At 40.8% G+C, this 26359-nt stretch overlaps 1 protein-coding gene across 2 annotated transcripts in view; it reads right to left on the bottom strand.

The window, feature by feature from the left end:
- Positions 1-17601, bottom strand: part of MOXD1 (monooxygenase DBH like 1) — an 84270-nt gene extending 66669 nt beyond the window's left edge. For both annotated transcript variants that reach the window (XM_058566256.1, XM_058566258.1), the window contains exon 1: positions 17324-17601. In XM_058566256.1, coding sequence (XP_058422239.1) covers positions 17324-17587 — 264 coding nt within the window. In that variant the 5' untranslated portion in view covers positions 17588-17601. The remainder of the gene's footprint in view (positions 1-17323) is intronic.
- Positions 17602-26359: the final 8758 nt, after the last annotated feature.

The following is a 26359-nucleotide window of genomic DNA, read 5'->3' as shown; positions in this document are numbered from 1 at the left end:
ATAAGATAAAATTATTTTCCTATATCATAGATGAAGACAATGAAGCACACAGAGTAGTTAAGCATCTTGCCCAGGATCACACAGCTGGTAAGTAGTAAAGCCAGTATTCACACCCAGACAATCTGACTCCAGTCTGTATCCTTCTTCACTGTTCTACACCATAGTGGTCACTGCTGGAAAAGTATAGATTAATTTATATTTTTCTGCCTACAGAAAATATCTATATCAAGAGTTTTTTTGTTGTTTTTTTAACATAAAATGTTACTTTTTCTACTTCTAAAGTTGAGGTTTGTCAAAAAATTTATTCTGAGAACCTGTTGTAACTGTGAAAACAATTTAAATGAAATATTCCTATGATCTTGTTCTTTTGATCACATAGATTTTCAATATGCTAATGAAATAACAATGCCTATGGGCAACGAGGGATTTAGACAAACTAAGCATGCTTTTACACTGAGCTCACATTTCCTTATAGGATTCAAGCAATCACAGTTTTTGTAAACAAAAAGAATACAATACAAAATGTAATCAGTTCAAAGAGTAGAATAATTATCCTAGTCTCACAAATATGTTTCCAAAACCATTAGTCCCACAAAATCTCCAGCTGGCTTGCCAATTTTCCATTTGTTCTATTTTCATTCACCAATACAATTCCTTCCAGCTATGCCACCTTCTTCCAGCGTTTCGGATAACTTAGCTATGAGAAAATGGGAGAAACTTCACTCAGGTCTTATTGAAAATCCCGTAAGCTCATCTGTCCTGTGAAAACCTGAGTGTTCAATATTTAGAAAAGATGGCTGCCAATTATGTCCAAGTTCTGGAAAAATGTGATCATCTAAAAGAAGCTGATATCTTCAACCTTATTGAGGGAAAACATGAATGGATTTTATTAAAATTAAAATTGAAATGTGAAATATCCTGATTGCCACTTGATACCATTACAATTTTTTTCACTTTTTCCAATTTTAGGCCGTATTTTGAGATATTATCTTCAGATTTGATCATAGTATACCTTAGCTATCCAAATAGTATTGTTAGTTACATGTTTACTTCAGTTGGGCCCTTATTAATGCTTGGAAATCCACTTGTTAATCTCTTGCCGTTTTCTCAGGTGACCTCCCAAGACAAATATTCTAAACCTTACCCATACAAGATGCCAACATTTCCCCACCCTCACCTTCTGGTCATACATCTCACTTTATTAGGAGAATTTCAGTTATGATACATGAGAGCTCACATCTTGCCTTCTTTCTATCCTAAATAATACCTACTTTATGAAATCATAAAATATACTCAAGCTAAAAGAAAGGAGAAAAAGAAAAATATAAAACAGAGCAGATAGGACAAGTAGAAAACAAACAGATGTAAATGAAGTGGAAGAGAACTATAATAGATCCTACAGACACTGAAAGATTAACAATATCATCACACCTTGATGTAAAAAACTTGGATAATTGAGCTGAGAAACAAGAAAAGTCCTTGAAAAACCCAAACCAGCACAAGTTATTCAGGAAAACAGATACTCTGAATAGCCCTATAATCTACCCATGAGTAAAAACCTTCCTACAAAGAAAATTCTAAGCCAAGGTGCTTTCACTTGGAATTTTACCAAATATTTAAAGAAGAGGTAATATCAATTCTTCACAAACTCTTCCAGAAGATAAAAGATCAGGGAGCACTTCCCAACTCATTTTTTGATGCCAGCATTACCCTGATACCAAAATCAAAAACATTACCAAAAAAACTTACAGATCAATACCTTTTATGTGCCTAGATGCAACTTTTCTTAAAAATAGCAAATAGAACCCAGTGATTACAAAAAAGATAATATATCGTGACCATGCAGAGTCGGTTCAACATTAGAAAATCTATCCATGAAATTTATCACATCAAAAATCTGAAAAAGAAAAATCATTTTATCATCTCAATAAATGCAGAAAAACCATTTGAAACATTCATTCATTCACAGCAAAATCTCTCAGCAAACTAGCAATAGAAGGGTATGTCCTCAACCTTAAAAAGGGCATCTGTAAAAAACCTGCAGCTAACATCATACTTAATGATGAAAGACTGAATTCTTTCTCCCTAAGTTTGGGAACAAGTAAGTCCTGGGAACAAGGCGAGGAGGTCTACACTCCCCCCTTCCAGAAGGCCCCACTGTTGACAGTCCATCTCCGGCAGTTTCTCTGTTATTCCCATTCCCTAACTATGGACATCAAATTTCTGTCCTTGACATTATACTCCTCTGTCCTCATATTTCATCCTTTGGGAATCTCATCTACTCCAAGAGTTTCCAGTCATCACTTTTATTCAGTATCATATATCCAGAAATCCATTGGATAACTTCACCTGGAAGTCTTATTATCATTTCAAATGCAATATATCCAAACTTGTATTCACCCTTTATCTGTAAGACTACTTTTCCTGATTTTTTCATTACACTCCCATTCTCCCAGCCACCCTAATTCAAAACCACAGTCTTCTTCAACTTCTTCGTCTATTCCTCACACCTCCACAGACAACCTTGCTCTGATCAGGCCCTCCTTTGAAAAAAAATAACACACCTTTTACTTCTACTTCATTACAACTTCTCCTATCTCAGTTCAGACTCTATCGCTTGCAGATTTCTGTCAAGGTTTCCTTAAAAATCACTCTCAACGGGTCATTACATTTCATTTAACAGTATACAGTACAAAGTTCTATAATTTAGATTCGAGTTTCTCTAAAATTTAGCCTAACCTGGTTTTCCCAGGGTGTCTATCATTAATCTCACCACATGATCTCTATTACCTATTTATTGTTCCTCTCAAATACTCAGCCTTTTTTGAGTTTTTTGCTTTTGTTCACATTCTTCCTTTCCATCTCCCCTGCTCCCTTCACCCCACTGAGATCTCCTCTCCACTAACTCCACCCACTGAAACACCTCCTTCTCTTCAACACTCATGCTTCTATCTCTCTAATAAAGTTCTCTTTGATGATTCCAACTGGAAGTGATCATTCCTCTTTGAATCCCATGTAGCATGCAACATACTCTAGATAGCATTATCTTCTCAACCATGTGGTAATTGCCTAGAAATAGAAAGCTAATCTTCTTAATCCAGTTATAAATTTGTACCTTTAATAGTTGTTTACATTGTAAATAGAACAAAAAGAAGGAGACAACAGATTATTTTCCCAATTGCTCTCAATTGTATTTACACATGGTTAAGATCTGGTGTGGAATGTGTTTAAGCAGAATGAGTTTGGGTCTGCATGATCTGCCATGCAGACACATCTGGCACTGAAATCTGGGAGCATTGCTATGACCTTTCGCCCCTAAATGGACATAAATCTTATGAAACTGACATCAGCATTTAGAAAAAAGAGTTTATGCATGCAACAGCTCTTTGAAATCTTTTTACGCTAGGAGGGCATTTCCTACCTTTTTTAAAGAAATAAGGGGAAAGAAAACAGATCTGAGAGAGAGAAAGCATGTTTCAGAATGTTTTCTAATGTGAATTTACATCTTCACTGCCTTAACAGAGTGACTTGCATATTGCAGATGCTTATTAACTATACGTAATTTTAAAAGGAGCCTCCTCCTAAGGATTTAGCATTCTTTTGCTAAATCTAAATAAGGGGGTAATTTTGAAAAGAAAAGAAAAGAACCCAAGAACCATCATCCGATATTCACATGTCTGTGGTATAGGAATAGTTTAATTTGGTGGGAGCAAAACATTCCCCAGCAGCACCTTCTGTCTTCCTCCAGCCTGTACTAAGAAAATACACGGACTATACTCGAACACAGTCTTAATGGTGTCAATATTATACCATTGACCACAGCACACTCTCACTGTCATGGTCTGATGTCACAGCCGTTAAAAAATCTAATTGCATGATGTGTGTATTAACACATTGTATATATTACAAATCTAAAATACCGATGAAAGTAGGCTCCAATAAAGTATCATTAAAAATGGACCTTATGAGGGGAAGAGGGTTGAGGAGGATTCAGAGAATCATGATTCCGAGAGATATTGTAAGAGTTTAAGAATAAAAATATGTAGATGTTTTAATTATGTAAATATAAAAACTGATAGGCAGAAATCCTCTGTGCTTATTCAGTTTGAATGTTCTGTAAAGTAACAAGTGAAATAATGTCACCCTAGATAAATGGCTTTATGTGGATTTCAATCATATTCTAACTCAGATATCTGCATAAGATCAGCTTCAACATGAATTGTCACTGAGGTATTATTTTTTGTTTTTATTGTGGATTATTACGTGAATCACGTATTTAGCTTGTTTATATTTTTCAAAGTTAAAATATTGTCTGTTACCCTTGGCAATCTGAGTTGATGATTAGACTCCAGCAATAAAGTTAATCTGCAGTTGTGTCATAAAAATATTACTCCTGAAACATGTTCTCACAGGATATCTTTCCTTTGGAACACTTCAGGCTTTGAAAAAAATTGTGAAGTCTATCTTTGAGGTTTCCCAATGCTGTGCGACAACAGTTAAGCGGGCCGGCATCAACAGAAGCTGGCATTTGTCATCTAGCATGATAGGGCGGGTACTGACTGCCACTTTCAAACTAAGATAACACACCCAAAAGGCTCGCTTTGATAATACACCAGATTGCTACGACCTCTTCTTAAAAAACATGATTACACAGATGTTAAATTGGTTCTTACTCATTGTCAGCCTTTTTTTTTCTCTCTTGAATAAAATTTCTGCAACAGAAAAGAGCTTTGACTGGTGCTGTGTTAAAGAGGATGAGTGAAAACTCTTACGGGTGTAATAAAAGATTTGAATAAACCCCAGTTCAGCCTGCAGAACTGAACGTAAGCACAGCTGCGGAGGGAGGCTTGAGAAAAATGTTACCATCTGTCCTGATTTTCCTCAACAGGTGCTTGTAGTTTTTCTTCCTTTGCAAAATCTCAAAAGCCTCGTTACTTCAAACATTCCTGTTTGTGATATCAATTTCTATAATAAGTGTTATGGTGGTTTAATAATATTGAATATGATAATAAATACTTTTCTGTTAAAGAGAATCTTTGATCCTAAAAAATCATAAAACTGTATAAACAAACTATATAAACATAATCTTCAGCTTGCAGTATAAGCTGATTTTAATAAGTTATTTCTTCACTAATCTTAGAAATTTGAGCAGAATGTCAAAACAGAAGGGGCTTGCCTTTTAGAGACCACTTCAGATGAAACTGAAACTCTCTTGGTCTAATAAGGAATCTGTTAGATAGCTACCAGAAAGCCAAAATATGAGCTCAGTTAGCTTGTGTTCCAATGAGGGGCCCATATGAGCAATCTGTTCTTTAAATGCCACCTTCTGAAAATACACATCCTGAATTTTCTCCCACAGCCAATCATCTCATTTTAGTTTTCATGTAATTTAATACTTTCCTATAATTATAGAATTATCAGAGATACAGTATAAAATTAAAATTTTGAGTCTTTATCTCTAACAATAAACTTCAGTGGAAAAAATAATTTCAGATCTTACCATTGAAATAGGGTGTTATTTTACCTTCATCTGACCCTATCGTGTTAATTTTTAGATGACTTCTCTTAACTGTCCATGAACAGTTTATGCAAGGAATGAATTTTGAGGAGAAAGCTGGTTCCTTCCTCCCTCCCTCCCTCCCTCCCTCCCTTCTTCCTCTCCTTTCTGCCAACACATATTTTATTGAGTGACTACTATTCCCCAGCCCCTGTTGTAGGGCTGAGGGCACGTGATTGTACAGGATAGTAGACAAAGTCCCTACTATAATGAAACTTATGGTCTAGTGGGGGGGACCAATTTTTTAAAAAATTTAAATAATATGACCAAAAATGTTTAGATAATAAGTGCTTATAGAAAAATAAAACAGGGCCAGCCCTGGCGGCCTGGTGGTTAAGTTCAGTGCCCTCTGCTTCGACAGCCCGGGTTCGGTTCCCGGGCACGGACCTACACCACTCATCTGTCAGTGGCCATGCTGTGGTGGCAGCTCACGTACAAAAAGAGGACGATTGGCAATGGATGTTAGCTTAGGGCGAATCTTCCTCAGCAAAACAAAAAAAATAAAATAAAATAACAGAGATTATAGAGAGGGATTGGAAAGCCTTCAGGCTGAGTGATCAGAAAAGTTACCACTGAGGCAACGATACTTACTCTGAGAGATAAACTACAATTAGGAGCCAGCCACGAAAAGTGTAGAGGAAGTAGATTCCAGGAAGAGAGAAGCTATTGGGAACACCCTGAAGTGGGGGACAGATTTATCCAGTTTGATAAAGCAAATAAAAGCCAGTGTGGCTGAACTATCATGCCCAGGATGGGTAAATGGGGTCGAGAGGGATCAGATGAGGCCCAGACATTGTGATGCCTTCTAGGTCAGTGTAGGGAGTTCGAATTTAATACTAAGCTTATATAAAAGTCATTTGAGCTTTAAGCAGCAGGTGACATATTCTGATTGACATGAAAAATATATATATACGTGTGTGCGTGTGTGTGTATATTATTGTGGCTACCGTGTAGAGAACAAAGAGAAGAAAGAAGAATGAGTGGAAGTCAGAAGACAGGAGTCATGCAGTGGTCCCAGGGGTCGAGCTTGAGTGGTGGTGGTAAAAGTGAAGGGAAGTGAGCAGGTCTTAGATGAGGACTGAAAGCAGGGTCCACAGAACCTAAAGAAGGGTTTTACATGTGGGGTGAAAGAAGGAGAGGAAACAAGGAGGACTGCTAATTTTTGAGAGGAGTTACCAGGAGGTGCCCTTTATTGAGACTGCGCATCTGGGAAAGCAGCAGGTTGGTCTGATGCCTATCTACACATCAGGTGGGAAGGTCGGGAGTCGGAGAATATGTAGACTGTTCTTAGATCAACACAATGCACCAACCAAGTTTCAGAAACTCACCAACTTTACACTCAGCTTGCTTTTGAAGCCCTCCAAATTCTTCTCTTGGGTATATACGAATCACTAAACATTCTTTTTCTTTCTTTTTTTCAGATTGCAAAATTAATATGTATCCACTAGACACAATTCAAATATACTGAAATATATAATAGGGAAAGAAATGAAATATTCCTATCACCATTGCAATGGTTCAGTGCACACCTATCCACAGAGACAGGAGAACTTCTTCAAGCAGGTTAAAAAACACTATAGACAGTTTCATAGTTGTTAATGTCTTCCCTTCTACTAATTTCTTGAATAATCTAAAAGGTAAATGTGGAGTAAAGCTATTTTCAGCATCACACTCAAGCTGGAAGACAACCTGAAGGATACCTAATCCTAGCTTCCATCAAAAGATTTCTCTCAAAAATATTTTTTAAGAGATGATGACACAGTATTTAATACCTCCAGTGACAGAGCTCATGAACTTACAACCTCACAAGCAACTCATTCCGTTTTAATACCTCTGATTGTCAGAAATATATTTCTTATACTAAGCTAAAATCTTCTGCTCTTTAATGTATATGAATTGGGTCTTTTTTTCTTCCTTCTGGAGCCTAATAATTAGCATTGAATCCATATTTTCTGAGGAAGACTGTCCACTTTTTCAAAGACAATGATCATGTCTTTTCTAATCGTCCTTTCTCCAGGCAAAATATTGTCAGCTGTTTCCTAGTACTCAGGTACCCCGATTTCCAGACATTTCCACTATCTTTGTAATCCTCCTTTAGAATGCTCCAGTTCACCCACACATACTTTAAAAATTTTATTCTAGAAGGTACTGTCTGGTGTGATCGGCCCAGCACAGAGTACTATGTCAGTATGACTTCCCTCAATGTAAACAGTCGAGTTTACGGGCTAATACTGCATCTGTGTGTTCAGCAGGCACATCTTTTGAGCTTAAAGTGAAATAATCCTTAGACTTTTTTCATATGAATTCCAATTACCTCCAATTTTACACAACTAATTTTTTAACCAAGTGTTTTAACTTTATTTGTATTCTCAGTGAATTTTTAACTTTTAGTTTCCTTTCATTATTTTAATATATCACTATCTTTTGAGTCCTCATTCTGTAGCCTAATATAGCCAGTCATGTTTTGAGTATGGATGTTTAAATATTTACGATTATAACTAAATCAACTTTATTAGTTCATCTTCTACAAAGAGATCATGAGAAACCTGCTAATTACCTTACTATCATTTAGATGGACCATTTATTTAATATCCCAACTACAGGTCCAGAAAATCAAATGCACAAGAACACGCAGTCTTGTCAGTATAATCTGTGTTTATTGAAACCATGCTGGCCTCCAGGCATTAATGATTGCAACATGTTCCCAAGCCAATTGCTTAATGTTTGTCCTTGAATTTTCTCAAAAATTGCTATCAATCTCCCCCACCTATACATTTAGCAGCCGTCTTTTCCCCAAGTTGAAAAGCTGGGATATTTGTCTCCATGTAATCTTCTGACAATTCTGACATTCCACCAAGTGTTTGATTCGCTATAGTAATATCTGGTATTTATTGAGAACTTTCAATGTGCCACATACTCTGCTAAGAGCGTTACATGCCTATTTCATTTAATCCTCACAAAACCCCCTGCATTAGATTTCATGATTCCCTTCTTCATAAGGAAACTGTCACTTAGAGAGGAGTTGGCCAAGGGCCACACAACGAACACGACTACGGAGCAAGCAGTGCTGGGATTCATACCAGGGCTGCCTGCTTTTAACTGCTCAGCAGCTCTTCAGCAGGTATTTCCCGAGGACCTGCCAAGCACATGGAATTGTCCCTGGTACCTCCGGAAGATGTGGCAGCAGTGGCACAGTCATTGACTTGTAAATGTCCCACCCATACCCTAATAAAACAGTAATTACCCATCACTCCTGCTACTTTTCCTCCTTTTCCCCTGGGCAACGATAGCTTTAGGGCATTTCACTGCTTATTAGTAACCTTGGAGAATGGGGGAGGGAAGGGAACATCTATTTACATAACTGGAAAGACGCTTGAGAAATTTTCTAAATACAAAGGGAGTCTATTTTGTTACCGTTAACTCTAACAAAAGATTTTAGAGCAGAACACTTCCTTTGGCTTAAATACGGGCTGAGAATTATCTGGGACTTTCATTTATTAATGTTCCTTTGATGCTCTGTGACCATATCCAACTAATAAATTTTAGACTCTGTGTGGGCAGATGTTCCTGTTGCTTAGAAATACAGCAGAGAGTACCAACTGACAAAAGGTGTGTAGAAATGATAGAGGGCTACGAGAAGGAGAGAGATTTCTGGTTCTGCATATTTTGAAACACACCACTACCCACAGTTCTTCCATTGCTGCTCTTTTTCAGCACATAAATTTGAGAAAAATACTTAGAATTAACAATATATTCATTAAACTCACCTCAAAAGGGTTTCCATTCTAGGCAAACCCACTTTATTTTTCAATTTTACAGAATAATCTTAAATATCCAAGCACATACTAGCCCCTGCTTCAAACATCAAATGGTCACTGTGAATTGCTTTGTATGGAATCCTGCTTTGCATCCCCATGCCCTATACCTGGAATCTTCCAAGCTGTAAGTTGACCACAAAGGAGTCACCTGATTCCTATCAAAGAGCCTGACCACATAAGGTCAGTAGTTCCTGAACTTGTCTGCACATTAGATCACCTGGAAAAATTTAAAATATATTAATGCCTGTGTCCATCTCTCAAAGGTTGTGATTTAATTGGTATGCAAGAGGTAGAGACACCGGAAATTTTAAAAGACCCCCAAGTGGTTCTAATGTGCAGACAAGTTTGGGAACTTCTGACACAGCAAGTACCTTTCCCAGTTCTCAGTTCTCTGTTAGCTCTGCCTGCTCATTACTGGACTACAGTCTGCCATAACATGAATCCCCCATCTTGGCTCTGTCCAAAGGGATCTGGATGTCCAAAGTAGCAGGAGGCCTAACCTCTACACAGTTTCATCTACCGCGAGTTTCTGTGCGAGTTTCTGTGTACGAGTGAGTTTCAGCGCATGAACTCTGCAGGGGAAAAAAAAGGCAGCAATTTAGTTTTGTCTAAGAAACTGAGATTTAGTTTGAAAATTCTCAGAAAGATGGAAATCTTCCCCAGACACATGTGGTTTTGTTGACCTCGCTTCTCAAAGTTTTTAGCTCTCTAACGTTATTGAAGGTGAGTAAGAACACAGAGAAGAAGAGAAAAACATTCACACCTAGTATTAACAACGCAACTTCTATAAAAGCACCAAGTCTCTAGATCAAAGTTTGAAAGACTCTAGTCGAGCTTACTAAACATCTGTGTAACGATGCCACAGAAATAGAAAGGAGAGCTCATGTGGTTCAGACACATTTGAAAAAACATTAATTATATTTCCTCCTGGTAGGCAGTTTCCTATATTCAAGGTCTACACAGTTCTTTGAAGCCCAGGCTAGATAATCTTCTTCATGGTAGATAATATTTGGAATTATAAACACTACGGTTAATCTCAAAAGACAACCTTTACAACTTGTTTTCCTTCATGTTTTGATTATAAGCATCCTAATCTGAAATAGCCACACAGCTGCCCCATCACCTCACTCTATTTTAATTCTCTGCAGAGCACATCACTTTCTGATATTTTTCTTGCTTATTCATCTATTTTTTACCCCCCCAAAAAATATGAGCTCCATGATATCACTGATTTCATTTCACTCAATGCCATGTGCCCAGCATCTAGAACTGCTCAATAAACTGTCAATAAATATTGGCTGAATGAGTGAACGAACATTCCAACATTCTCTGCCCATAGGTGAGCACTTTACTGAAACAGTCATGTGAGAGTCATAAATGATTCCCACGCTGTGTGACCTCGAGCCTCAAGTTTATACATCTACAAAGTGGGAGAAATAAGATAGTGACCTCAGAGGGCTATGGTGAAAATTACATGAGATAACACACTTTAAGGACTTATCATGATGTATGGCATATATTAAGAACTCAATCAATGAAAAATCGTACCACAGAAATGCATATCTATATTTATAGTGGAACAAAAGTAGTAAAAGAAATACTATCATTTTATCAATCTCTTTAAAAATGTATTTTATTATACGTGTTCTTTCACTATTGAGGAAGAAAATTGGAATACGTTTTTACGTGAGCTACTGCTTGCTTGCAGGAAAGAAAGTACACTGAACAGGGAGGGACTCAGAGGAAATGAATCATCCAGGCTGTTGATCTGTCTAGCCTCCAACAAGCCATTTACTAGGTACTTAAGGCTCAGTTGCTCACCTGTAAAATTTCGGGGCAGGGGGGTCGGGGGTGGTTGGAAAATTTGAGGGGAATCAATCGAACTCTGAGCTCTTAAGAGCAGCAAATAAATACCCAAAAAATCAATATTTAACCTGTAGAAGCAAACGTTGTTTAAAGATTTTTCTCATAATTTTGGGGCTACATTATATGAATAAGAAAGACCTCAATAACAAATTAAATTTGGTCTATACATTATTGTATAGCACTCAGATATATAATCCCAATTTTACAGTTAACAAAAATTACTCATTCAAAATCATTTTTGCAGAATTCTCTGTTTATCTGCTGTACGCTGGTCTTATGAGCAGCTTTTTTTTCCTTCAGTCTACTCCAGAATTTAACAAATTAAAAAGACACAGATTTGGAAGAAGCTTCCCAGAGAAATATTTTTCTGTTTAAAAGTTCTGTACTAGTTATTTTTTAAAAGTTACAATAAACAGAATTGTGAGGCATCAATATGCACAGTTTTTTAAAAATATGGATCAAACATTTCCAAAAATATGATGATGTATAATGAATTCACCCCTTTTGCCAGCAACTTTATTTTCACAGGCTCTATTACAAATGATGAATCAATAAATCACGGTTCACTTTCTTTGAAGTGGACTCTTGCCTCTCCTTCCAAGAATCCACAAATATGCCATTGGTTGCCTGAAGCCTTGAACTTTGTTGGTCAGCTCAGGTGCATTGTTCCCTTGGCTCTCAGGTCTGCCCCTTTCCTCGGGCTGGCATTATGAAATCATCTGCTTTGCCAGGGAGAACCACACAGCTGAAGAGCATCATCGTGTGTTTGCACATTACACTGCCGCATGTGTCGGAATTACTAATACACAAAGCACGAAGCTTGGAGAGGTCCCTTCGTCATCTGGAGATCAGGCTGGGGAGCGGGGTGGCGGCTAATCCGAAGACTTATAAATATCTCTTAACAAAGCCCCAGCTGAACTGTGTCAGGGTTGCACACTCTCTTCATCTTTCCCTTACAGCTTTCAATTTGCTTTCCAAACATTTCTTTGTTGCCGTTGGCTGGGGTGCACTTAAAAGAAGCACATCGTTAACCACAAAGAATGCTCGCTGTTTTCTGTGATTTCAAATGAGTTCCAAGCACTTCCTCAGCGAGCGCCCAGCAGCAATTACCCTGCTGCTGAAGACTTCTCATCACAGAAAGCCTTCAGTTTTAGAGACAGCCAACAAGCAAGGCTGTAACAAATGATGACATATGTTTCAGCCCCCATTCACTAGCGATTTATACCCCCAGAGGAAGAGGGACTCAATTTTTGTGCAAATTCTACAGGCACATCCCACAATGCTGCTCTCTTCTCTAACCCACACAAACTGGGCATTCATCAACCGGGATTACTTGTCTCAAATGGGGACTCACAGTTGCTCAGTGGCTCGGGTGGGGGTGGGATTGCTCAGTGTCAAAAAGGGGCAAAGTACAAGGAAAGGACACGAATCCATCAGGGAAGTGGGAGCTGAGTTAATTCATTGAGACAAAATAGTGAGGTTTTCAAAAGCCAATGCAAAAGGAAAGACCGCATCCCATCCCCACCTCTGGCCATTCCGGGAAAGACAGCGTAGAAACTGACCCCAGCCACACCCCAGGGGTAACATTTCCCCAAGTGAAAGCTGCTCCAGAACAATTAATCTAATAGATTACACTGAAACAGGCTTCACTTCGCAACCATGTTGCTCTCTTTTCTTTCCTATTCTGGTCATACACCATTTGAGGAACTATCTGCAGACAAGGCCAAGGGTTACAAAATGGGCAGGGTAAATTTCCACAATGTCTCCTCTCTCTGGGTACAGTAAGTCTGTTGCCTTGAGACAAGGAAACCAAAATCTGATCTTTCCCTCCGCAAGCCTACAAGCAAATGTCACACTGCCCTCTGGAGGTAGTCTCATTGGGTCTAACCCTGAATTCGTGATGGCATCCAGCTGCCAATATGGGTTGCGGAAGTTCAGAACACTTTTTCTGATGGTGGGGGGTAGGGAGAGGTGGAGGGAGTATGGAATGGGGGACAGTGGAGAAATTATCAACTGTTCACTAACTTCTTGTGAGTGAGTGTGTGTGTGTGTGTGTGTGTGTGTGTGTGTGTGTGTGATAGAGAGTGCGAGTGAGGAAAAGGAAAGAAGATGAATAAGTAAAGATTGCCTCCCAGTCTCAGCAGTGTCAAGAGATGTCAAGATGTTTGTAGGCAGGTTCTCAAAAGTGGTGGTAGGAGGACAACTGTGGTTAGTCAGTGAGGATGGCTGTGGTAGAATGGATTTTCCAAAGATGGCCGCCCTAATATATTCCATTCCCATGTCACCTCCTTACAATGTCATGTTGAGGTGAAGTCTGTGTTCCCTCTTAAATCCAGTGGGACCGTGACTATGGCAGAAGACACACTACGTGACTCAAAGGCTAAGTTATAAAAAGCTATACAGTTTCCACCTGGGCCTCTCCGGTTGTTCACTCTTGGGACCCAGCCACTCTGCTGCAGGGAGGACGAACAGTTACACGGAGGGCCCACGTTCCCACCACAGTACCAGCTGAGTCCCAGCCAATAGCCAACATCAACTACCAGGCAGACATGCGAGCAAGCAAGCCTTCAGACGATTCCAGTCACCCACCCTGGAGCTGACACCAAGTGGAGCAGAGAAGATCTGTCCCCACTAAGCCCTGCTCAAATTGCAGATTTGTGAGCAAACTAAGTGTTCTCACTGTGTTAAGCCACTGACACTGGACGGAATCTTCTTGGCACAGAATAAACATGACCTGAAAATAAATGGGACCTGCCTCTCTGCCTTTCATAGATTTTTTTAATTTGGGTTGATTCTGTATTAACCTTAGCTTTTTTCTTCTTGGTCCCAGATTCAGCCATCCACGGGATATATCTCAATTGAACTTGCGTATGTAGGTGGTGCTTTGTACAAGCTTGAACTGCGGCCACTATTTAGTAATCAGAAGATTTTACTTACACACACACAAAGTCTAAATTTCTGTCTTCTCTCAAAACAAAACAAACAGAAGATCTGGCAATACTTGATTTACATTCCCTCATAACAGTAGTTCGCTCACAAAACCTCTGATGTCCTCACCCGCCTCGGTTCTCTGCTGCATTACATCCTGCCTGTTCCACTCAAGCCCTGTCACTCTTAAATTTATGGCCTGACCTCCACAGGCATTTGGGTTGGTGACATCTATTTAGCAACAATTCTCCACCTGGTTGGTTGGGCTTTATTCTTATATAGTTATGTGGGAGTTCACATCCTATTGAAAAGAAGAGTTTAAGATAATCAGAAAAATAAAAGAATAATGAAAGAATAAAAAATATCTAAAGGTCAAGTTTTTAAAAATTAAACAAGAAAAGATGAAATATATGGAAAAAATCCAGAAGGGGAGGTGACTGGGATGTCAATGTAGGTTAATATCATCCAGCTTGATGCCATTTCCCACTATCTGCGGCCCAGTGGTCACTGCACGTACATTGATGCCCCAGAAGCCAATGCTTTTTGTTTCATTGTTTCATGTACAGTTTGTACTCCCTGGGAGTAAAATTACACGAAATCCAAAGTCTACTAATGGAATCACATATGCTAGGATGAAGAACCCTATTTACCTTTTGGTATAGATGCTGACAACAGCCTTATCACACTACTGAAGGAAGAATCTCAAATAAATAGTTTCTAGGGAGAAGATTCAATTTCAAGTGTTGGAAAATGGAATCACCTAGCCTGGATGACCCAGCTGGAACTGACATTTCTTTGTATTTTTAGTCTTTGGTGTCTTTAATTTTATTAAAGAGGTGTTTTTTGGTTTGTTTTTTTTGGGGGGTGAGGAAGATTAGCCCTAAGCTAACATCTGTTGCCAATCCTCCTCTTTTTGCTGAGGAAGATTGGCCCTGGGCTAACATCCGTGCCCATGTTCCTCTACTTGATATGTGGGACGCCTGCCACAGCACGGCTTGATAAGCAGTCCATAGGTCCACACCCAGGATCCGAACACGCAAACCCCGGGCCGCCGAAGCGGAACATGGGATCTTAACCACTACACCACCAGGCCGGCCCCTAAAGAGGTTTTTAATAAATTGTCTTTCCACTTAACTGAGTAGCATAATTCTATTGTATTTTATATGGCCTAAAATGAGTAGGATGTATAAAGAAATGGAATAGTAAAAGGTGTCAGCCAACCAAGAAAATGAATATCTTTATATATGAAAATAAGGATTGTATTTCCTGAGGAATAAAAATGGAGGGGAAAATCCTATTTCTTTCTCATTCAATATATTGGGAAAGTGTCCATTTCTAAGGTTTATTTCACAGCTGTATGTATTCACTAATTACTTTAAGAAAAGTTCTATGGTTCAAAATCAATCTAAAGAGCACTTAATTCTTACGCAGTCTTTATGAAGAACCACCAGCAGTGTGAAGACACTCTGTAGTTTAACAGTCTGTGTTTACGGTGAACCCCTTACTGCATGACGAAACAGGATTCCAGTCTTGGCTTTTCATTTCATTCCAAATTGGGTGGGCTTTCTAGAAATGCTACTCTTTGGTAAAAACAATATCAAGTTATCTTTGAAAGTATACCCTGCTTTATGATATTACCATAGTATGATTTCCCATGCTCACTTCAACAAAACATACAGATAGCTAAGGGGCCATATTACCCTCCCCACTCTAAAAAAACAAAACGACTTGGCTCAAATAAGTATTTAAATAAGGTATTGTCTACTTCATATCACAAAAGAGTTAAATTATTCAGTTAGGGAGGCCTGTGTTTAGGATCCAAGTCTTGGTTTATAAATTTAACGTCTGAGATGCTGCAGCAGGAGAAAATTTATACATCAATGACTTCAACAGAGTGCAATCCTCATAAAACTTTATTTTATTGGAGTTGTAGAGTACTTATTTTGGGAGGAACAGATTAGTTTATGAAAAAATACACAACAGGGTGGTTTTGAAGTTTTTATTGCTGTTATTTTCTTTGTTTCCAGCCAAAGTTAATAGCTCTGTGGCAGAATTAGCGTTCAGATTTGACAACGTCTCAGTCAGAACGTTGTGGAAATCAAATTTAGAAGTCAGGAATAAAATTACCAAGAAATGGACTTTGAAATCCATCGGGTACATTGATTTTAATATCATCAAAGCCTTAACACAGTGCCAGAGCAACTAGGACAACAACTTCATCTGCATCAAGAGACTTTTAGCAAAGGGCAGCATTTTGAATGAACTTGGATAAGTAACAAAGAGAATGTATTTACCAAGATGTTATGTCATCGGGGAAACGTGTCCAAATGCTGGTCAAGATCAAAGAAACAAAGATGTACAAAAAGCCTTATCATACCTTATCATTCTGGTCATCTCACAATTCTTTTTTTTCCTGTTCATAAAGACATCTATGGACAGGCAACATCTCTGGTTCTTTCAAAGCACCTCGGCAGCTGTCAAATTAACTTTGTTGGCTGCTAAAGTAAGGGAAACGTTTGGCGCCTTCCTAGGGGATTTTGCCTGGGGACTAGGTTTTGCAGGTCTCCAAATGCGGCTTCCTAAGCGGCTCTCGGAACAGCAGAGTTCCTAACCGATTCTTGGGGACCCTTCCTTCATTTCTCCGGTGAGGTAGCTGCCACCAGTCCCGCGCCTGGGGGCTCCAAAATCGTTGTGATTTGGGAAATTCTGAGATCCTCGACCCTAGACAGCAAGCCAGCAAAGTGCGACGGCTCTCTTGCCCTCCAAACCTGAGAGCCGTCCTGTTAGGGCTGCAAAGCCGGGGTCCCTCTGCTTTCCCATCCAGGGATGCAGGCGGATGCATGACAGGTGTGTACGTGGGGGTCTATGAATGGGGCGCCGGGGACAGGAAAGTGTTCAAAGACCGAAAACTGCCCGGGGTCGGTCACCCGTGCTCAGCTGCCCAGGGCGACAACTCGGAGCCGGTAGCGGAGGTGGGGAGCGGGGCGCGGGCGCCGTGGGCCCCGCGGTGCAGGAGCCGACGGCGCAGGGGAGCGCGCGGGGCCGGGGCTGCCGGGCGACAGCGTCCAGCCCCGGCCGGAGAGCGCGGGGGCGCCGGGGACCCTGCACCCGCGCCTCCCGGGGTGGGGACGGGCTCGGGGGGGCACGCGCTTACCTGCAGGTAGGGCCGGCCGTGGGCCACCCCGCCCACGACGATGTCGGCCGCGGCCATGGCCCCGGTGGGCGAGAAGCCGAAGCCCACGTAGCCGGCGGTGCGCACCTCGAGGCGGAAGGCGAGCCGGCCGCCCCGCGGGCCCCAGCTCAGCCAGTACTCGCCGTCGGGGTCCAGCAGGGTGCGGTGCGCGAAGGGCCGGCCCGCGCCCCCCGCCGCCGCGCCGCCGAGCAGCCCCCACAGCAGGAGCAGCGGCCAGGCGCGCATCCTCGGGCGCTGCCGCCCCGCACCTGGGCTCCCGCCGACTGGCCGCGCCGCGAGGCACGGGGAGCCGCGGAGGGCCTGGGCCCGCCCCTCGGCCCTCCGCCCGCCCTCCGCCCTCCGCCCGCCGGGAGGGGCCGCGCCGCGCGCCCTCCCCGCTCCGGGCGGCCCGCCAGGCCCTGGCCGGGCTCCCGCCCTGGCCGCCGATCCACCTGCCGCCCCGCGCCCCCGACTTGGTCCCCCAGGTCTGGGATCGGTGGAGAGCGCAGCGAGGGGCGTCCTGGGGAGAGAGGGAGGGAGAGGAAGAAGCCGAGAAAAGGGGGAGGGAGGTGCTAGTGCCGGGAGTGCTTGGCACTTGTTGGGGAACTGGGAGGGATCCCTGGGGAAAGAATGAGAAATTGATGAGAGAGGGCAAGTTCAGCCTAGCCGGGGAGGGGAGGAGTTGAGCGATCAAAAGGCGTAATCCCGGGTCCGGTGGAGGGAAAGCGAGAGAAAGTCCCGTCCAGGGTAACATTAACACCTCTCTATCCGTTGCAATTGATTTTCCGGAGGCACTACACCCAGCGATACCCCTCAACCAGGGAGGGACACGGGTCACCTCCTCCAGCGCATGTCCCAGGCACGGGGCCCCAGTCTGGGAAGTCTTGTTCCCCACGGCAGGAGTCAGCGCCCCGCCCGGTGCTTGCCCTCCGCCTGATTTTGGTTTGGTTTGGAGGGGACGAATTCTTCCCAACTACTTTGCCATCAGCAGAGTAGGTCAGGGTTGAAGGATCATTTGGGAGTTAGATTTTAATTTGAAATCCTCTTTTCCTGCTATTTCAAGTTCTGGCCATAGTCATGTTTATTAAAAAGCATTTTTGTCTAGACCTTCGACCACATCACTCCTGTCTTGGGCCTGCTAATTCCCCAATGTGGCAACTGTAAATTACCTTCTTGCTTTATTTATTCGTTTATTTATACTCTGCCATGTTTCAAAAAAAGTTCTAAGATGGCTTACAAAAATACAAACAATACAAAGTAGAAAAACAAACAAGATATAAGATGAAAAAATATGGGTAAGAAGAATACTACAAATATGAGCTCTTTACTCTGCATTTAGAGGACCCACACAAGCGTGCTATACTTCTCTCTCTTCAAGTCATATTTCAGCCTGTTTTTTTCTTGCTTCTGTTTTTAATTCCCATTTCTCTTCCTATAATTTTTCTAAAGTCCCATCATGCATCAAAACTGTGTTCTCCAAAGGATTCGGGCATATTTGACCATGTCTGGAAGGCAGCCTTCAAGTGGATCTGCTTACCAGGGAGTTCAAGCAGTTGTCCCTGAGAAAGGCCTTATCCCAAGGAGAGAGGGGATGGAGGTCTACAGGTTTAGCCAACGACAAGATGCCAGCATCAGAGAAGAGTGAGGCTGAATCCTTGGGACAAGGCAAGAAATAAAGGAGCCTAGCCTTAAAAGGACTGAGGCATTGAGAGTATGAACTACCAGCAAGCAGCCACCGGGCCCCCTGGGCAGCCATCGAGGCAGTAGCATCAACTGCAGTAGCCTGAGAATTGCAACCTTAGCACTGAGCTTCTACAAGCACCAGAGACTTGGCTTCTGCCGCTGGCTCCAGCCAAAAAGAGGAACAACATGGCGGACATGGAGGCCAAGAGGAGTGAGTCTTGGCATGATGTGAGGCACACTCACCACATTGCACAGGGATTGCAGGGCAGTTAAACTACTCCAGAGTGATCAAGGTAATCTTCTAGTTTCATGACCCTACTTTTATTCCTAGCATAGAGCAGCCTGGAACACATGGCTGCATCTGTTTCCTGGGGTTCATCATGGAAATCCCAAATTCACATCTAGAATCTGACCCCCGTTGCCCATTGTAGCTTCACCTTCCATCACTCTCATCTCATGCACCCACTGCCCTCTAGACAGATGAAAATGACTTCTAGATTCCTCAGAAGAGAGCCCTGCGGTTCCCATCACTGCCTTTTCAGATTGCTCACTCCACCACGTTTGCCTTTTCTCCCCACTGTTCTTCGAAGTATTTTCTGATCCTCTTTCCCGAACTTCAGCCAGATTGCATTGACCCCTCCAGGGTGGTGCAGTGGAATGTTCTGTCCAGACCTCATGATAGCACCCCTACTCATCAGTCTGTCTAATGCTTGTTTTCTCTCCAGCAACCACTTCTCATTCTAACCCCATTGCCTAGAATATGGACCAGCAGGCAATAGGTGCTTAATAAATACTTGTAGGAACAGTGAAGAGATGCATTTCCAGATCTTTCTGGAAGCATTCTCTTAACAAATTTGGACTGCGGGCAGAAAGCTTGGCCCCCAGATATGATTGAATGTTCTGCTCTGCATTGGAATTGAGAAAAAAATAGAAAAGAAGACCACACATGAACACACAAAAGAGAAGGTCTTAAATGGTTTTTATTCTTTCATTAAGAAAGATGAGTCGAGTGTGAAGTTATTGTCTTTTGTTTGTCTGTGACTGGCATTGAATCTAAAACACCGTAAGTGCTTAAGAAATATTAAAACTAATATAATCATCTTGAGATTAGGTCAACAAACATGAACATTATTAGCATAATTCATACTCAAGAGACTCATTCTACTTTGGCTTGAATTACCCCAGTGAATGAAGACAAAAGAGAACATTTTATCTAAGTGTGCTCCGTTAAGTGCCTGGGGTCTCTAGATCGACACCAGCTCCCCACTCAACTGCATAGAGGACTCAGTTTCCTAATTTGGACGTTAATTACTGTACAACTGCTTGTCTTAAATCTTCAAGAAAAGCAGGAAGAAAGCATAGGTCTATTAAAAACTCGGAGTATATGGCAGAGAGGAAAATCAAATCAGTGGTAAGGGGTTTCATATATTTTTTTTAAATATTATTTTTGTAAAAATGATACTTGCTCCTTATTTAAAGAAAAAACATCAGCAAAGGCAGGAAAGTATGAATAAGAAAGCAAACTAAAAAATTCACCTGAAATTCCACCATCCAAAAATAACCCTTGTATGCATTCCAAGAACATCATTCGAGAACGTAGTTCCATTCAAACCTTGGAGAAAGAGCCTGTTGGAGAACTTGCAAAGAAACAGGTGAATTAATGGTGTAAGACTCCACTTGAAATAAACTGAGAGATTCTACACTGCCAGTTACAATCACATTTTTTTTAGGTTTCTTTCCTCCACATGGATCCAAAGAAGAAACAGAACAGACAAAACTGGAGATTCAGTGAGGTCTTATTTAAGTTCAGAACATTCGACCAAATTACTCATTCTTAAAATGAATCATTTTCTCACCACTTCAATCTGGAATTGTAAACGTCATGTTTATTTTGCCTCCTCACCCCTTCTGATACACTGTGTGACTGCACCCATGCGGAGCTTCCTCACCTCTCAGCCCTCCTGGAGGGTTTATTTATATTTCCACATCCATCAACTGAAAGCAGGGGGGGGGGACTTTAAAAAAAAGCCCAAGGGACAGTAACAAGCCAATGCAAAGTCGCTTGGTATGGACTAGGGTCCTCTGAAATAGGTTATTTCTTACTTAAATGTGGGAGTCTCATAATTGTCCTGTCTCTTTGCACCTAAGGTGTAACAATAATACTAAATATTTGTAAAGTTCCTGTCTTCTAGGGAGCTCAGAGAAAAACATTTATATAAGTGAGCTCAGCAGCTCTCCAACATTCAAATAGGGAAACTGAAGCATTTTCTCACTTTCGTCTGCTAACTGAGCCTCTTGTGTGGATAGGCTTCGTTAAGAGACGAAAGTTGGTTACTGGTTCAAATTAATACTATGAGTCAGTGGCTGAAAAGCCAAAAATAGAACTTTGGTTTCTTTCTTTCTTTTTTTTAATTTTATTTATTTATTTATTTTTTTGTGAGGAAGATCAGCCCTGAGCTAACATCCGTGCTAATCCTCCTCTTTTTGCTGAGGCAGACCGGCTCTGAGCTAACATCTATTGCCAGTCCTCCTCCTTTGTTTCCCCCAAAGCCCCAGTAGATAGTTGTATGTCACAGTTGCACATCCTTCTAGTTGCTGTATGTGGGACGCTGCCTCAGCATGGCTGGAGAAGCGGGCCGTCGGTGTGCGCGTGGGATCCGAACCCGGGCTGCCAGCAGCGGAGCGCGTGCTCTTAACCACTAAGCCACCGGGCCGGCCCACCACCTCATTTCCATAAAAAAATTATAATAATTTTTAAAGCCACCAGGTCATCACTCTGAAACTTTCAACAGGGTTGATATTTTTCATGTGAGCAAGATACTGTGATCCACAGTTAGCACAATGCTATCTCCCTCATTTTAATCATGGATGATACTGATGATGATGCTGGTGTGGAGGAAGAAGGGGAGGCTATAGTGCATTTACCTTTATTATCAGGAAACTGTGATGGGCTTAACCGAGTTCTTTGAAGTTGAGTGCCATTTAGCATTGCAGATCACTCTTGGCTCTTCCGTATGAAAATAACAGCAAGCAAACTGCTTTCTCTCTGCAAAGCCTACACTTTGGTATTATCTATAAACTGTACTCTAAAATAGACCTGTTTCATCTAAAAAAAAAGTCTGTGGAAGAAAACAATTATACCCTTTTTTGTCACTAATGACCATCTGTTAGAATTTCCCTTTACAGGGAACCATGATGTACACCAATAACATGGTAGGGAAAAAATTGCTTTACACTAGTACTCAGACTAGATTATTGTAAAGCCATGTTTCAAGAGTTTTTTTGGATATTGATGAAAGCAACAGGCCCTTAAATTGTGCTCTTTATCAGAGTGATCTTTAGCATGAGAAAAATAACCATGTCCTCACATTTCGGTAAATTTCACTTTTATGGGGATGAAGCAACTGAAGCCCTGAGTGATTATGGGAGAACACATGAGGGGTGATAATCTGAGCTGAGTTAGTCCTAGGAATGTCAGCCTTGGAAGGAGCCCTAGGGTCCCTCCAGTCCATAGTCTCATCTTGCAGCTGAGGAAAGGAAGTCTTAGAGAGAAGTGAATTGTTCAAGGTTACAATTTTTTAATAGATACAGCAGGAAGGTTGCTTGCCTGACACAGTGGACAACAATGTCTGGCTCTTTCCACACGCTCCTCCTAACAGTGATTCTTTCAGATATCTCATGGTCACCACTGGTATTGGTTTTACCAGGTTTTAACCTCCATAAACATGTTGGGAGAAAGAGTAGAGAGGAAGAGGGCCCTGAGTATGCAGTGCGATTCTCCCCAAGCCTAGCACTCCCTACATGTTACCGTTCTGGTCATGCAACAGATTTGGCATTTAAATCCTTCTTCTCTGTGCTTATACTTCTAAGGCCATCAACTTAAAGAAAAGTTCAAGTGGTTAGTCAAAATGAGCAACGAGCATCAAATCAAAATTGAATACATTCCACCTAAGAATGATGAGATGATTCAATACTACTTGATTCCAAAATTCCACATGTGGTTTGGGAAAAATTTAAAGAAATATGTACTATAATGAAAAAACATAAAGACTAGAAATATAAATACAAAACTTTAATTATCCAAAAAACTTAATCAAAGTCATTACAATTATTACTAGGCCTAATAAATAATGAAAAGAGTTTCCATTAAATGAAAAACTGAAAAATGAATAATTAGCAATTATTTTTCCATATGGAAACTGGCAAATATAAGACAGGGTCGGGAAATGAGTATTAAACGAGGCTTTGAGGCTCTCTAATCAATACCTGGATAAAGAAGAAAAATATGTGTGTATTTCCTGTGCTGCAAGATTTTACTTCCTCTCATTTCTAATTCTAAGCTGTAGTCTCAATTCTTCGGAAATTTCCACATTTAAAGATCCAAATTAGAAGTTAAAGAAATTAAAGATTAATTTAAAATTTAAAGATTAATCAACTTAGCCTTACATAAATGCAATTTGGTCTTAAAAGGCATCTTTTCCCTTACTTAGGTAATTAAACAAAAGACTGTAAATTTTAAACCAATGATCAGACTGGCTGTCACTGCTGTCATTGGCCAGATAATTGCTGTCCGTTTACTTACAGCAGAGTTTGCCCACAGAGTCTATCAGAAGTCCAGGCCATTACAGATTAGCCTTAGGAGTAAACGCATCAATAATAATGAGAACACAGGAGCAGGACCAGAAGGGTAATTTCTGGGGAGCCCTAGGCTTGGGGAGAATCTCACTGTATTCACAGTGCCCTCTTCCTCTCCACTCTTTCTTCTTCCAACATGTTTATGGAAGTTAATATTTGGTAAAACCCATTCCAACAGTCAGCTCGAGACACCAAAAGAATAAAGAATAACTACGAAGGGAAGGCTATGGAAGGAGCCAGGTATTGTTAGCCTGAGGAGTAAGACCATAACACTAACAATGATCATGATAACACATTATCACAATAACAACACCAATGCCATTATTGAGTGCTGCAGGTGTGTTATATCCAGGAACTTGATGAGGGCAGTGGTGTCTTCTCCCCATCTGGAGGAAACTAAGGAAGAAAATTGCTTTCCAATTGATATAAGCACAAAGAAACAGGATCTTCTCTCGATTGTGTAGGAAGAAATTCCTTATAATATTAAATATTTATTAATACCATAAACTGTTACATATGTTAGAAAATTTTTTACATCTCTTAACAAACGACCATATTGGTAGTATTTTTTTTTTTTTTTTGTGAGGAGATCAGCCCTGTGCTAACATCCGCCAATCCTCCTCTTTTTTTTTTTTTTTTGCTGAGGAAGACGGCCCTGGGCTAACATCTGTGCCCATCTTCCTCCACTTTATATGGGACGCCGCCACAGCATGGCTTGCCAAGCAGTGTGTCGGTGCGCGCCCGGGATCCGAACCAGCGAACCCCGGGCTGCCGCAGCGGAGCGCGCGCACTTAACCGCTTGCGCCACCGGGCCGGCCCCCATATTGGTAGTATTTTTATTGAATATAAATAAAATAAACAAAAAAACCCACAGAAAACCAATTTGCTGCAGATGTTGGGAGCTCTTTCTGACACAAGTTTCTAAAACTTTGTGTGGTTACCGAGTTCCCAGAGGAGTGGTTATAGCCTGAAATTGGTTATATGCCACAGAACATAAAAATTGAATGTCAAAACAGTCATGATGAGGGACATGATGTAAAGAGGGGAAGCGAGTTTGAGTGAAATACAAGAACATGAGTCATCATCTTTAATTTTATTTCTCTCTCATTATCTCTCTCTCTCTTTCTACACAGACACACACACACACCACTTAGAGTAATTCAATTATTCTTTTAGGGGAAATGGTAATTACCAAACCATTTTTCTCCTTTTTTCAGAGGTTAGGAAAAGGAGAACTAGACATGTTGAAAATTTAAACTTCAACAGAAAATGAGAGTTGATGTTTTGTAAGGAACAACTTAGAAAAAAATAAGTAACCTAGCTCTCTTTCTCAAGTATATAATCAGTGCTAAGAATTCACAGCAGCAAAAAATTGTGGAGAAAATTGCCGTGGTCACATTTTTTCAAATTGTAGGTTTATTTCGTGATCCCTAGTGACTTGACAGAGTAAAAGCATTTAGATAATTCAGACTGTGACTACAAGTATTAACCAGTTAGTGGGATGAAATATTTCGAAAACCTAGTTTTAAAAAGAAAACTTTTCTTTTTTTAAAAAAACCTGAGAAATAATGTTTTATTATTGATACTTATATTGGAGGATTGTTAAGCTAGAAAAAAAATCTAAGGGAGTCAAAAAATATGATTTGGGGGGCTGGACCAGTGGTGTAGTGGTTAAGTTCATGCACTCTGCTTCGGCGGCCTGGGGTTCCCAGGTTCAGATCCTGGGCGCAGACCTCCACACCACTTATCAAGCCATGCTGTGGCGGCATCCTGTATAAAGTAGACGAAGATGGGCACGATGTTAGCCCAGGGCCAGTCTTCCAAAGCAAAAAGAGGGGGATTGGCAACAGATGTTAGCTCAGGGCTAACCTTCCTCACAAAAAAAAATATATATATATACATGATTTGGGATATAAACCAGAGAACTCAAAATATTATTTCTGTATCCCCAAAACCGTTAAAAAGCTTTTTTGACTAGCATAACCAATGTTTTGATTTGAAAATATTTCAAAAATATCTACCCTGGTGAGAGAGGTTTATCCATGTAAAGAATATTTAGGAGGCTTAAATATTCCAGGAAAGGGGCTTGACCTGACCTGTGGGCTCACTGACCTGCCTCCCACAAAGAGGAAGCCCAATGTTCAGCCAAAACAGACCATCTCCTGCTCCATTCTTCCTTCCTCTTTAAAAGTGATGTCTTGATTCAGTCTTGCAGAAATTCCTGGATCCATATATTTCCCAAGGAAATAATAAGTAATATAGAGTAAAGAGAATTAATTTTAATTCTTAGTTCACTGTGAACAAGAGCAAACACCATGTGATAAAATGCACGTTATTTCAGGTAGCAAAGATAGGCAAACAGATAAATCATTTGGTAGTCATTTCTTAAAGCATATTTATTGTCAACTCTGAATTACCTACTGAAGCAAATGATCCCTTTAACATGAAAAAATTACCTGAAAAGCGTTGTCTAAGGTAGTGTGAATTCGGTATGTTTCTTTGGTGGTTGAGAATGGAGAAAGAGAGAACTAGAAAAAGCAACAGAACAAACCCCACAAATGAGTCAGAAGAGTGGGAGATGTGTAAAAATGAACAGGACAGGGTGACAGCAGAAAATCAGAGTCCTGCCATCATCAGTCCCATGACCTCCACTCTCATTATCTTGCCTCCTTCGGAGAGCCCATTTCAAGGTAACTCTCC

The sequence above is a fragment of the Diceros bicornis genome, chromosome 23 (assembly GCF_020826845.1).
Source record: "Diceros bicornis minor isolate mBicDic1 chromosome 23, mDicBic1.mat.cur, whole genome shotgun sequence".
Classification (NCBI taxonomy): domain Eukaryota; kingdom Metazoa; phylum Chordata; class Mammalia; order Perissodactyla; family Rhinocerotidae; genus Diceros; species Diceros bicornis.
This window is presented reverse-complemented; position numbering and strand designations above follow the sequence as displayed.